This window comes from Callospermophilus lateralis, chromosome 9 (genome assembly GCF_048772815.1).
Source record: "Callospermophilus lateralis isolate mCalLat2 chromosome 9, mCalLat2.hap1, whole genome shotgun sequence".
NCBI classification, from domain to species: domain Eukaryota; kingdom Metazoa; phylum Chordata; class Mammalia; order Rodentia; family Sciuridae; genus Callospermophilus; species Callospermophilus lateralis.
This window is the reverse complement of record NC_135313.1, coordinates 71,802,035-71,814,790: the sequence shown is the minus strand read 5'-3', so window position 1 is coordinate 71,814,790 and position 12,756 is coordinate 71,802,035. Positions and strand designations below refer to the sequence as shown.

The window sequence follows — 12,756 nt, the reverse complement described above, 5'->3', positions numbered from 1 at the left end:
TTATGTACATATAATTGGTAATTACTGAGCATTTAAAAAATAAAAAAGCTACTAATACAAACAACATGGATTAATTTTGAAAACATTATGTAGAGTGAAGGAAGTCAAGCCCCCTAAATGTGTTCCATAATGACTCCTTTCATGTGAAACTCTAAAAGAAAAAAAATCAATCTACAATGATAGAAAATATATCAGTGATCAATAGATTTACTTAAATCACCATATTTATAAACCACTATAGAATTTTAATAAACTGATTTTTAACTGAAAACGTTTATTTTATACAGAAACCTAGTATCATTACCACAAATTTATAAGTTTGCTTGCCATGAATAGAAGATAACTACGTAAACCATCAATGTTACTGCATTCCAGTTAGATATTTTGTGTTTTCTCTCTGTTTAAAAGAGAAAAGAATGAAATAGTAAAGGCACACTATCTGAAAATGAGACAGCTTGATACAAAAGTCAGGAAAACTAAGAAAATTAGAGAAGATATCATCATGTAATTTAATATTCTTTAGTTTTTTCCAAAAATTTCTAAAATTTTTTTATTAGCAAATATTAATTGTACATATTAATGGGGTTCAGTGTGATATTTTAATACACATTTCAGTGTGCACATATAAAATTCAATATCACATGTGTTTGCTATGCCTATTCAGCTTGAAAATTCTTAAAATCTTTTCATATACCACGACTGGTACTTGTCTCACTCTTAGGAAATACTGCTCTAAGACATTATCTTATATATACAACCTCAAAAGTTATGCTTGGCCCCTTTCATTCCTTAAATCTACTTGCAATCTTGGTTTTTAGATTGCCCTATTCTCTCTGCCTCACATTCCATATATTTCTTTATTTGGTGGTCCTCTGAGATCTATCATGAACATTTTTCTTTGTTTATGGTTTTTTCCCTAGTTTCTCCTTGGACCAGAGATTCATTGTTTAGATTGAGCTGAATATATACATTAATTTGGAGAGGATACTCATATTAAAAATATTGAATTTTTAATCCATGAATGTGGAATGTTTTTTTTCTATTTTTTTTTTTTAGTTCTTCTGTACTGATCTTATCCATAATTAAGTACAAAAGATAAGAAAATATGGAGGCAAGTCCTTTCATCAGTTGTGTCAAGAGTCTCTTTAATGTGTCATCTCAATAACGAATTATACACAAGACCATGCTCTGCCGGTCATTATGGGTACAAGACAGTACTTTGTAACAAAAGAACAAAATACTTTCTATGTGGCTGGGAAAATTAAAGGTACTTAGAGCATCTCAAATGCAGGTCCTTCCCAGTCTAATTATGAACTCTGATTAAGTATTTACAATGAATTCTATCTGAGTCCATGTTCTACCCTTAAATTTAGTCAAAAATCAGTCGTTCTTCTTTGAAAATCCACTCAATTGAGGCATAATCTCCATATAATAAAATGCATACATATTATATTTTTCAGTTTGGTGAGTTTTTACACATACATATGACCATATAACCACCACTGCATCTCGATTATCCCAAAATGTTCTCTGTCCATCCTCACTTCCACTAGGGCTAAACTACTTATCTATTTTCTGTCAGAGATTATATTTGTGCTCATTGTTTCTTTCCTTTGTCTTTCTTTTATTTGTATACATACCAATGTTCATCAATTCTTTTCCTTTAGAAAAATTCATAAAAACTTACATTTCATTTTAGGTCCATTACTCACTTCAAAAAAGACAATTTATGTGAACAAATCTTTTCAAAATGGCTATGCCAGTGTCAATGTTGTGACAGTGATGTGCAATATTTTTTTTAAAAAATCAACGTCAACTGGACTCTAGAGAATTTTATGAGTCAAGAACTAAAAGGAAATAGTGAAGCAGATTTTCTTATTTAAAAAAACATAAGACATTTTTATTTCCATTGTTTATAATTTCCCAAGATTAAAAGGAAATTTGAAATGAATTTAAAAAAAAAAAAAAACACCTCTTACCTGTTGGAAGATGCAATGTTATATTGTTGCAAAAATCTGTGAAGCAACATTCAGTTTTGGTAACATTGTTGGAACTATGGCAGAAGACTTGAGCATTTAACTCTGGGAGGGAGACACAGGATTTGATCACCTGTTCTTTTCCATTGGTTAACATGACTGAGGCCCAACATGCTCCTTCTGTTTGGCAGGTAAAGTTTGAAGAGTCACACAAAAGACATACACACTTCAATCCTGCAAAGAATAAGGCAAATAGCTTTAAAATGCAAAAGAGATCATGCAAGTTCTTTAGTTTTACTTGAGAATAGAAACTCAACCCTTATAAAAATTAAAGGGTTTAAATAAGCAATACTTGATAAATACATGCTCTACTTTTACAGTCTCTCAGTATTGTATTTTGTTAAGTAGGCTACCCAATTATCATTTACTATTGCTAGTGTTTGTGAATTTATTCAGCTGCTACTATATTTGCATTATCTGTGCTCTGAATCTTTCTGAAGCTCCATCAGTTTGTTCCTAAATCAATAGCTCCTATGAAATGCTAGGAAACAGTATCACAGCAACAGGGGAGCTGTCCAGCATCACTCACAGAACATCAAAGTATGGTTGTGGCAGCTGCGTAGCCAAACAAACCAATGTTCTGTTCACTTACCTTTCCCCCTTTAACCATTTAAGTGCATTTGCTACACATAGAACTAACAATAGAAATTTATATCTCAAAAAAATGGTTGTGATTCTCTGTATTCTATGACATTTTAACCTTATTGATGTTGTCAAAGTAGCTTTAAGGCATTGATGAGCCATTATACTTCCCCCTCTTTACTAAGAAATATATACATCTTAGAATGAGAGTCATTTGAACATAGACCATGACCTTCAGGCAATTCTCTCTAAGGCAAACCTCTCCTCCATAAAGAAAAGAACATCAACAGTAGAATTTAATATATCTGTAACAATAAAACTTTCAAAAATTAGATTTTTTTAAAAAATTAATCTGTTCATGTCCACATATACCTCAATATTCCCTTTACACACCTCTCTCTCTCTCTCTCTCTCTCTCTCTCTCTCTCTCTCATGAAGTGATACACCAATTCTTCGTTTTGGTGTAAAATATTTGCCAATATGATGTGTCTAGTGATTGTGGGTAATTTAGTCAAATTTTATTTAAGTAGATTATTCCTAAATACTACAACACTAAATAAGCTTTCTGTATTACTTTGATGAACTTTTTGTTAAATCCTAACTGCCTCTTTACAATTATCTGAATGTCCAAAATTTTACCATGTAACCACTGTTAATGAAATTAAAGACTTTAAATTGATAATCAGTCAACTTAGGGATGATTTAATATTCACAAAATATTTGGTATATAAATGATAACTTTCACTCAACTTCAAATATCAGTATGGGAGCAAAATGAGTAATATTCCCATATAACTGGGATGTAAGGGAAAACAATTTATACATTAATCAGCTAAAAATTATTATTATTCTTTTTTGGTAATTTTTCTTGACTTATACCATTTAGATCATATTTTAGCAAATATTTCTTAAGGGAAATATTATAAATATGTATATATATTTCCTAAGGGAAATGCAAATCCCCAAATAAAATATTTTGTTACCAATATTGGATCCAGCACAACAAGCTCACTACCTTATTAATTGCAGTATTGATCAATGTAAATAAACATGCTCTTTCTTCAATAGTTATATGCTACAGTAGAACTATATATTATATATTGATCTGGATCCCACAGAGCTAGATGTACAAAAGCTTGTGATTTAGAAAATGTGTTAAGGTAGTTTTCTTGCATAAATGAAAGTTCATATAGAGAGCATTCAATAACCCACTGTCTTTTGGCAGTGGAATCTCTCCAGAATATTCCAACTCCAACCTGAAAAAGGCCTTCAAAATCCTGCTTATACTAACTTTGTAATCATAGGCATTACTTGGTCCTTCTGTGCCTCCATTTCATTTTATGAAAGGTAATAATAAAAATGAAATACACATCCTTATAGTGCTGCTGTAAAGAATAAATCAGTTAATCTATGTAATGCTCTTAGCCCAATTTCTGGCCTACAGGAAAACTATAGTGACCATCTCTCCTATGACTGGAGTGGATAAAGCCAGTTGTCTTACAAAAACAATCAAAACATATGTTTAGTCTATAAGGGAATGGTTGAATGACTTAGGATGTAGAGATTATTTTAAAAGGCATGATAAAGAAATGCATTTCTCTGCTCTGCTAAGTGTTAGTTGAGTGTTCTCATTCTGTTGATGATCCAGACTAGATCCTAGATAACCACAGAGCAAGTGATGGTTGATGATAGTCCAGAGAAAAAATTCAGAGAAAGAGAAAGGTTCTAGCCCTTACCTTGTCACTCACTTGCTGATTGAATCTGGAGAAACTATTTGACTGTACAGAGCCTTCGTGCCTTTTATTCGAAATGGGAAATAAACCAGAGTAGGGACAGTATATCCAGAAATCTTAAAGTCTCATATATTACCAATATTTTCTAACTCTATAATTTACATTTATGGAAATGTAGAAAACATTCAACAATTAAGATACTTCCCCTCCTTCATTGTTCTTCACCCTTAAAATTTAAGGTGCTAAAGATGGGAAGAAGAGTAACTCTTGTGATACAACCTCAAATCATCTGTAACAAGATTCATTAGAGTCCTTGAATTTTCTCTCTCTAAGAGAAGCTGAGCCAGAAAATCAAGGCAAGTAACCAAGGAATATGGATCCATTCTCTAAAGACAACCCTGAAGTACTCAACAACTAATCATATGCTAGTTCATGTGCATTCAGCCTGACATATAATCCCCAGTGAAGCTATGGGAGTTGTCACTATCACTATTTGATAGATAATGAATGAGACTCAAAAAGATCAAGTGATCATCTTAATCGAACAGTCTCTAGACTATACAAGCAACACTATTTCTATCCCATCAAAGCTGCCATTTTCTTAAAAAAAAAAAAAATTCTCCCAGTCTAGTAGTTTCTAGCAACTGTGAATAAAATATAATTGTTATACAACAGAAAGAAATTAATATTTAATTAATAATTGATAACTGACTTTTTATCTGTATTGTTTCAATAAACTTTTAAAAAACTGTTCCTATTTTTAAACAAATTCAACCTGTCCATTTTCTGGTGAGACATATGGTCAAATAAAAGTCAGTAGCATGTGCCTTGCATCTAGAATAAGTAATCTTAACTTTCAGCTTATCTAAATTTTGTATTAAGTAAATATCTAAATACCTGTCCTGATACTTTCTCTTCCAAGCACTAACTGGTTCTTATAAAAATATTACATAACAGTTCTTATCAAGGAGTAATGTGGATACTCACTGAATGTTTAATAGGTGATAAAAATTTCCTTCAGCTTAAAGTAAAAGTTACCATCCAGAAAAATATAGACCTAGGTAATAGAGTTAAGACAGAAGATGACAGCTTACTTTAAATCTTGCACAATGGAAAACACTGACAAAATTGAGGAATTTGTTAATGATAATGGCTTTCAACATCTGCTAAATGTTCCTATTCATTCCAGGTCAATTAGCAGTACTATTGCACGGACAGAGAACAAACAGAAAACCACACGGGGCCTATGATCTATAAGTAACATATGACATATTTAGGCTCTCATTTTTCATTTTCCACTAGTCCACTATGTAGTCGCATTTGACACATAACTACTTATACTAACTATCCTCAAAAATTCTATGTTGTATTAAAATTTAAGTGGCCTTGACAATGAGACTTTTGCTTTCATATTGTTTTTTAGAAATCTGATGTTAATTGAGTCAATTATATTAGAATATTCCATGACAGGATAAATCTGGTTGTTAGCAGACAGTTGTCCTGCCTTATTATTCTTTATTTTATACTTTCTCATTACAATGAACTTGAGTCATATGGAAAGGGATAGCAAATGAGGTTGAAGAAGAGGCAATTACCCATAATAAAGAGGTCTATTAGATTTTTCCCCACAAGGAAGATTGCACTTTTCTTGTGTCTACTCCCACCCCTTTAATTATCTCCCTTTTACTCCCTCTTTGCCAATTAGTCTGTAAAAGCCAAGACATCTGTTACCCACAAGACATCTGTTACCCACATCCACCAAAAGATGTACACATTCTCAATCAACCAGAAAATAAATTTTCATCCATATTTACAGCGGATGGCTAGCACACCCTGGTGTACAGAGTAATATCCATCAGACAACAATAAAGAACCAAATTTATCAATTTGCACTTATGCCCTATTCTTCTTTAAAAGCCAAATATTTCTTTGACAAATAGTTGTTGTTTTGAATTAGATATTATTTTTAATAAGTTTGCTTTATATTACTTGTTTCCCATATTTTGAGGCTATGTGCTAAAATATCTATTGGCCAAGGCTTAATGTCAACCTCTGATATATATCCTTTCCTCTTTTTCAGACATTATTCTATTCAGTTTTTCTAATTTGTGACCAGAGTATCAAACACAATATAGAGTTGTTGTTTTCTTTTTTCAACTGGAAAAGTGTCTCAGATCCTTCTGAATATGTGATCTTTCCATCATTTGCAGGCTTCTGAGCTTGCAAAGGGAACAATTCAAGTCCATCCATGTTCTAAATCTGAAAAGTATGACCATAGCAAAGAAGCCAGGACAACTAGAGTGCACCTAAAGGAAACTAGACAGTCAAACAAACTAGACAAATGTCTGTCTTCCCTTTCTAATCCTTGCTAAAGTTTTAAATTTCATGCCATGTGGTCATTTCAAAGCACATGCCTTTCTTAATTGTAAGGAAAAATAGAAGAGGGGAATAAAAAAATATTATTAAATATGGGCAATACAAACACAAATTTTTTTTTTGCCAAATAGACTTTGAATAAAGTTTCAGATTATAGAAACTCTATTTGCCAGACTGTATCCAAGAAAATTTAGAACTTCCAAAATATGGCATAGGAAATTTCTCCTTTGTGCAAAGTGAAACTTTGTTCAAGAAGGGCTCATTCTCACAGCTAAGAATGCCTGGAACTACCATACCAGAAGGTATTCTGCCCAGGAGAAGTGCTTCAACTTCCAGCTTTGGGGCTCAACACTTTGTGGGTTATAATATTAACCATGTGGAACTTTCTCAGTCTAAAGGCAGCACTGAACAAACCAGAGCATTCAGCTCACCTCTGCCACAGCTACCTAAGAAGACAAATTTCTCAGTATCTCCAGACCTTGAGATTTCTAAAGACCCCTCCTGTTTTGTTGTCCTTGGTTGCTCTGAACTTGTGACATCCTTCTCCATATAAGCAACTTAAGGACAGAGTTAAAATTAGCTATAATGATGTTTTTTTGTTTACTTATGATCTCAGAATTGTAACTAAATACAGACATTATGGCATAATGTCATAAAGCTTGTACTCGGATTTTTAAAATTTTTAACGGAGAAAAATAATCAGTTGAATACTTTTTAATATCAGCCTGGCTATGATCTGAAAGATTCACTTTTTAAAGACCTTTTTCAAAATTACTATTATAGCGTTATTCCCTCAGCTCCTACAGCCTGGTAGGATTCCATGTAGAGATATAACCTAATCTAAAATAGGTGGTGGCAAAATTATTTGCCTATGTTCCATTAAAATATCCCTTTCAGAGGATGAAAATGTGGCAGAACCATGAGACAGGGAGATGACAGTCTTCTCCTTCCTACCTGTGGAATTTGAAGCTCAGTGGGCTGGGAGTGTGGCAGTTGGATAGTACTGCCTTGGGGCACAATGCAGAGGAATCTAAATCTATTTTTGCCTAAAAAGGACACATACTTCCTGGAGTCCCTTGTCCAAATATAGTCCTTGTGGTCACATAATGGAGAAAAGAAGCCTATTTGGAATCTCCTGCTGAAAGCACCACAGAAAGAGTGTTCCTATTCAGAGGACATATTTCCTCTGCCACCATGTGATTCTTAGTTTACTTGAGAGTTTATTTTCTTACACTGACAGCCTAAATGTTCCCTCAGTCTTGGGCGTTGAAATTTATTGTCTTCTACTTAGGAGAATAGCAATGCTCAATGGATTCCAATGGCATTTAGAATAAAGCAAAAATTCACCATTGTTAATATGACTGAACAGGCCAACAGTTGGAGTTCTTCCCATCCTTGAACCTCCTCTCTTAAGACTCAGCCTTCCAGACCACCTATCTTCTTTCCACAGCTCTAATAGAACAACTTCTTTTCTACCTCTGCCTTTCCTGTAGTGCCCTTTACCTGTAACATTTGTTCCTTCTAATTCTCAGTTCAAATGTCTTCACTTCAGAGAAACTTTCCCTGATTCTCCTTGATCAGGTATCTTGATCAAATATCTTCATTTTTCTGGTATTATCATAATCTATAATTAGTCTACTTGTTGCATTAGCCCCACTAAAATGAAAACTTCATGAAGGCAGGGACCTTCTCTGGTTTTATCTACCATCATATCTCCAACACCTAGAAGGTCTGGTTCCATAACTAGACTAGATGTTTTTGTTTTATTTTGTTTATATTTTATGATGCATATAGTTATGCATCATAACGGGATTCATTGTGAGAAATTCACATATGCACATAACATCTTTGGTTGACTTCATTCTCTTGTACCTCCCCTTTTCCTCTTCTCCTCCTTCCCCTTTCAATTCCCTTTCTCTACTGGACTCCTATTTTTGTGAGATCTCTTTTATTCCTTTTTTTATCTCTACTTCTGAATATGAAAAAAAATGATCCTTGACTTTCTGAGTCTGGCTGATTTCACTTAGCATAATATTCTTTAGTTCCATCCATTTACCAGCAAATGCCATAATTTCATTCTTTTTTATGTCCAAGTAGAACTCCATGGTGAATATATTCCACATTGTCTTTGTCCATTCATCTGTTGACAAAACTTAGACTGGTTCCATAACTTGATTATTGTGAATGTGCTGCTATTATATTGACATTCAATGTAATATGCTGATTTTTGTTCTCTTGGATAAATACCAAGGAGAGAAATATCAGGGTCATATGGTGGTTTCACTCCTAGTCTTATAAATCATCTCCATACTGATTTCCATAGTGGTTGTACCAAATTGCAATCCTACATACAATGTCGAAGTGTGCCTTTTCTGGGTATCCTCCCCAGTATTTTTTGTTATTTGTATTTTTGATGATTACCATTCTAACTGGAGCAAAATAAAATCTCAGTGTATTTTTTATTTTCATTTTCCTGATTGCTAAAGATGTTGAACATTTTTTTTCATATATTTGTTGGTCTTTTTTATTTCTTCTTTTGAGAAGCGTCTGCCTTAGTTCATTTGCCCATTACTCAATTGGGTTATTTGTTTTTGAATTCTTGCTATATACTCTGGATATTAATGCTCTGCATAACAGTAACTGGCAAAGATTTTCTCCCATTCTCTATGCTCTCTCTTCACATTCTTGTTTCCTTTATTGTGCGGAGCTTTTAATTTGATGCCATCTCATTTACTGATTCTTGGTTTTGTTTCTTGAGCTTTAATAATCTTTATAAGGAAGTCAGTATCTGAGCCTATATGTTGGAGGGTTGACCCTGTATTTTCTTACAGCAAATATTCTTAAGAGATATTGTCAAATAACTTTCCAAAGAAGTTGGAATATACCAATGAGATTTCCATTGACTCAGTACAAAGTACCCATTTCTCAATACATTTGTCAGCATTTGCAGTTTCCACTAAAATCTAGGGGCTAGCAATGTAGCTGAGTTGGTAGAATACTTGCCTCGCATGTTCAAGATCCTGGGGTCACACAGACACATGTACAAATTCTCACTAAAATCTTTTTTTTTTTTTTTAGATAAATAGAAAATTTTTTTTATTGGTTATTCAAAACATTACAAAGATTGCAGAAAAGTTGTATGTGACGTCATTTTGCATTTCTTTAATAGGGTTGAACTTGAAAAAAAATTCATCTGGCTTTCCTCTTTGGTGACCTTTTTATACATGATATTATCTCTTGGATAAATCTTAAAGTTGCTTCTCAATCTGAAAGAGCCTTTTATAAAGTAAAGATGGAAATCCTTGGTCCTTTTCATATTTATTTTCTTTCTCTTAAACATTATCCCCATTGGTTTTGGAAAAAGAAATTCTGTGTCAGAAAAAAAAAAGTCAGATAACACACATAATATGAAGGAAGTAAAATAAAATAAATAGCACTTTATCTGCTCTCTCAAAACTGACCGTGGCTAATGGCCTCTCCAAATAGTTTTCTATGGTGTTATCATACAGATATGCTTAGTGATGTTCTCATTAAACTCCTAATAGTATTATAAATATAAACTGTATCTATCAATCTACCAATTTGTACTTTCTTCCTTTACCTTAAAACTTAGTAAATCCCTCATCCAGATGTTTTCTAAATATCCCATATTTTCTTCCACTTTATGCTTCAATTGTCTTTAGACAGTTTTCTTTTTCTTTTCTTTCTTTTTTTTTTCTTGTGTGTGTGTGTGTGTGTGTGTGTGTGTGTGTGTGTGTGTACGTACTGGGGATTGAACCCAGGATCTCATGCTATTTTTAGACACTTCAATCTCAAATTATATGGAATTTTTATGGATTATCTGGATTATGTATAATACACAAATCTTTTTAACAGGTGATGAGTGAATTACTGTAAATTCTTAGATGTTAAAAAAGTTTTTAAGGTCATTATTTAAAGAATATTCTACTATATACCAAACACTGTGTTAAGGAAGGGAGGTAGGGAGTTCAGAGAAAAGTCGTGCCCTAAAGGACCTTTGTCCAGTAGGTTAAAGGACGTTCAGAAAGTGTGGTTAAAGCCAGGCATGAGTGCAGGGCACCTGGGGACACAGAGGTGGGGCACACTTAATCCAGCTGTGGCAGGGGCAGCGGTGGGGATGGGGGCGGCAAGTTTCTTTGAGGTGAGCCTTGGGGAACACACCTGCTCTTCACCATCCCAGCATGTTCGTAGTACCAATTCCACCGCACCCTCTCAGCAGTGCGGAAAGACCGTCCAACTCGCACCCACCAGCCTGGGGAAACCTCGCAGTCCTCACCCACTAAGCAGTGTGGAAATATCTCCTGCGGTGAGGCTGAAACGTATGGGCACTAACCTGCCCCCACTTTGTCAACGGCTTCTGTCACACCCACTCGCCAGCTGGAACTCGGTTTCTATCCACAGCCCGCTCCCCACCCCCACAAGCACATGGGCACCGCGCCACCTCTAAGGGGAGGGAAGCTGGACCGAGCGGCGGGCGGGCGGGGAAGTTGCACTCGCTTTCCCTGGACTTGCAAGTTGGTGCTAGGTTCCCTTCCCTTCCGCAAAGCCAGGGCCAGGGCTGACTCCTCCTATTTGCCCGACAGGCCTGGGGTCACCGGCAAGCAAAGGCAACCCAGAGGGGGATGGATGTTCTCCTGGAATGGTTTCCCGCACACCTGGGTACCATCCAGTGGCACAGAGGCAGGATGCAGGCTCCTTTTGACAGAACGACCTCCACTCCCACTCCGGTTAGCATTTCTCAAGCTTTTTAAAAAACCCATGTTTCCTTAAAATAAACATCAAAAGCTCACAAGCTCATTTTCTGTTATTTGAAATATCAAATTAAAACCCCTTGTCTAGGAACTTAGGGATACAATGATGACTTGAATGCACTTTTTCATTAGGAACAGTGTCCCCCAGTCCAACACACATAGGCACACAATAACGACCTTGAAGATCACCTCTCTAGCCTAGGAGGATGGTTTTGAAAATGCTCCTTCCTGGATGGCTACTTAAAAGATATCTTGTTTGCAGCCAAAGATCCCAGCTACCCAAGTATTGCTAGTGAAGTCTTTTCAAAGGATATGAAGAACAGAAAAGGCTGAAATAATACCCCCTATGGGTCACATACTAATGTGTTTATGTGTCCACAAAGTCATACCTGATGGCAGTGGTTACCATCACTGGGGGAAGATGGTTAATGAACTTGATTTAATCATCCCATATTATTCATATACTGAAACATTACATTGTATCCCACAAGTGTACACCATTATGATTTGCCAGTTTAAAATAATAATGATTTTAAAAATAAAAACAAAAGAGCTCTAAAGAAACAGAGGACAGGGAGACAACAAAGAAGGAAAAGGAAGCATTTTAATACCAACCAGGTAAGACAAGTCGTATGTCTCAGAATTAAAGTCTTGACTTTACCAAAATCAAGGATATCTGTTTAAATTTTCAAATGTAGAAAAACATAATTATGTTTTAGGATGTTACATTTTTTTAATTGTCTTTTTCTAATATAAATTGTTCATCTGGGAGTTGACTGTGTATCGGAAAATAGAGAGATTGGGTGTCCAGCCTTTTCTTATCTCAACCTGTGTTTTGTTCACAAGCAATAGCCACACTCCACATAAGAATGTTGTCTCAAATGGAAGTGGCAATTTCTAAAGTGCAAGTTTTTACTCAATATGGAACATTCTGGAAAATGAGATGGGGGCTGAATAATAAAATAAGTCACCTACTCCAAGCTATGAAGAAAGCTAACAATAACAAACCAGGTGTCTTGACTAAAAGTGGACTTTCTTGCTCAGAGGGCAAGGCTGCTTGGCCTTCCTGGCTCAAGATTACTCTATGCAAATGTTTACCAGCCAGAAATTTACCTGTAAAACCTCCATCAGAACTGGTGGGCAGATCTTAATAGTGTGTTTGATTGGTCTGCACATTTAGGTCTATTTTACAGGTCTTAGAGGGTAATACACATTTTTAAAAGTTATTACATTCTTGTGTTCAATATATTGCTCATC

At 34.8% G+C, this 12,756-nt stretch overlaps 1 protein-coding gene across 2 annotated transcripts in view; it reads right to left on the bottom strand.

The window, feature by feature from the left end:
- Acvr1c (activin A receptor type 1C) overlaps positions 1–12,756 on the bottom strand; it is an 80,088-nt gene that overhangs the window by 47,729 nt on the left and 19,603 nt on the right. Inside the window, exon 2 of one of the 2 annotated variants that reach the window (XM_076865478.2) lies at positions 1,980–2,210. The exons of the other annotated variant lie outside the window; for it this stretch is intronic. Coding sequence (XP_076721593.1) covers positions 1,980–2,210 — 231 coding nt within the window. The remainder of the gene's footprint in view (positions 1–1,979; positions 2,211–12,756) is intronic. 2 annotated transcript variants of the gene reach the window in all.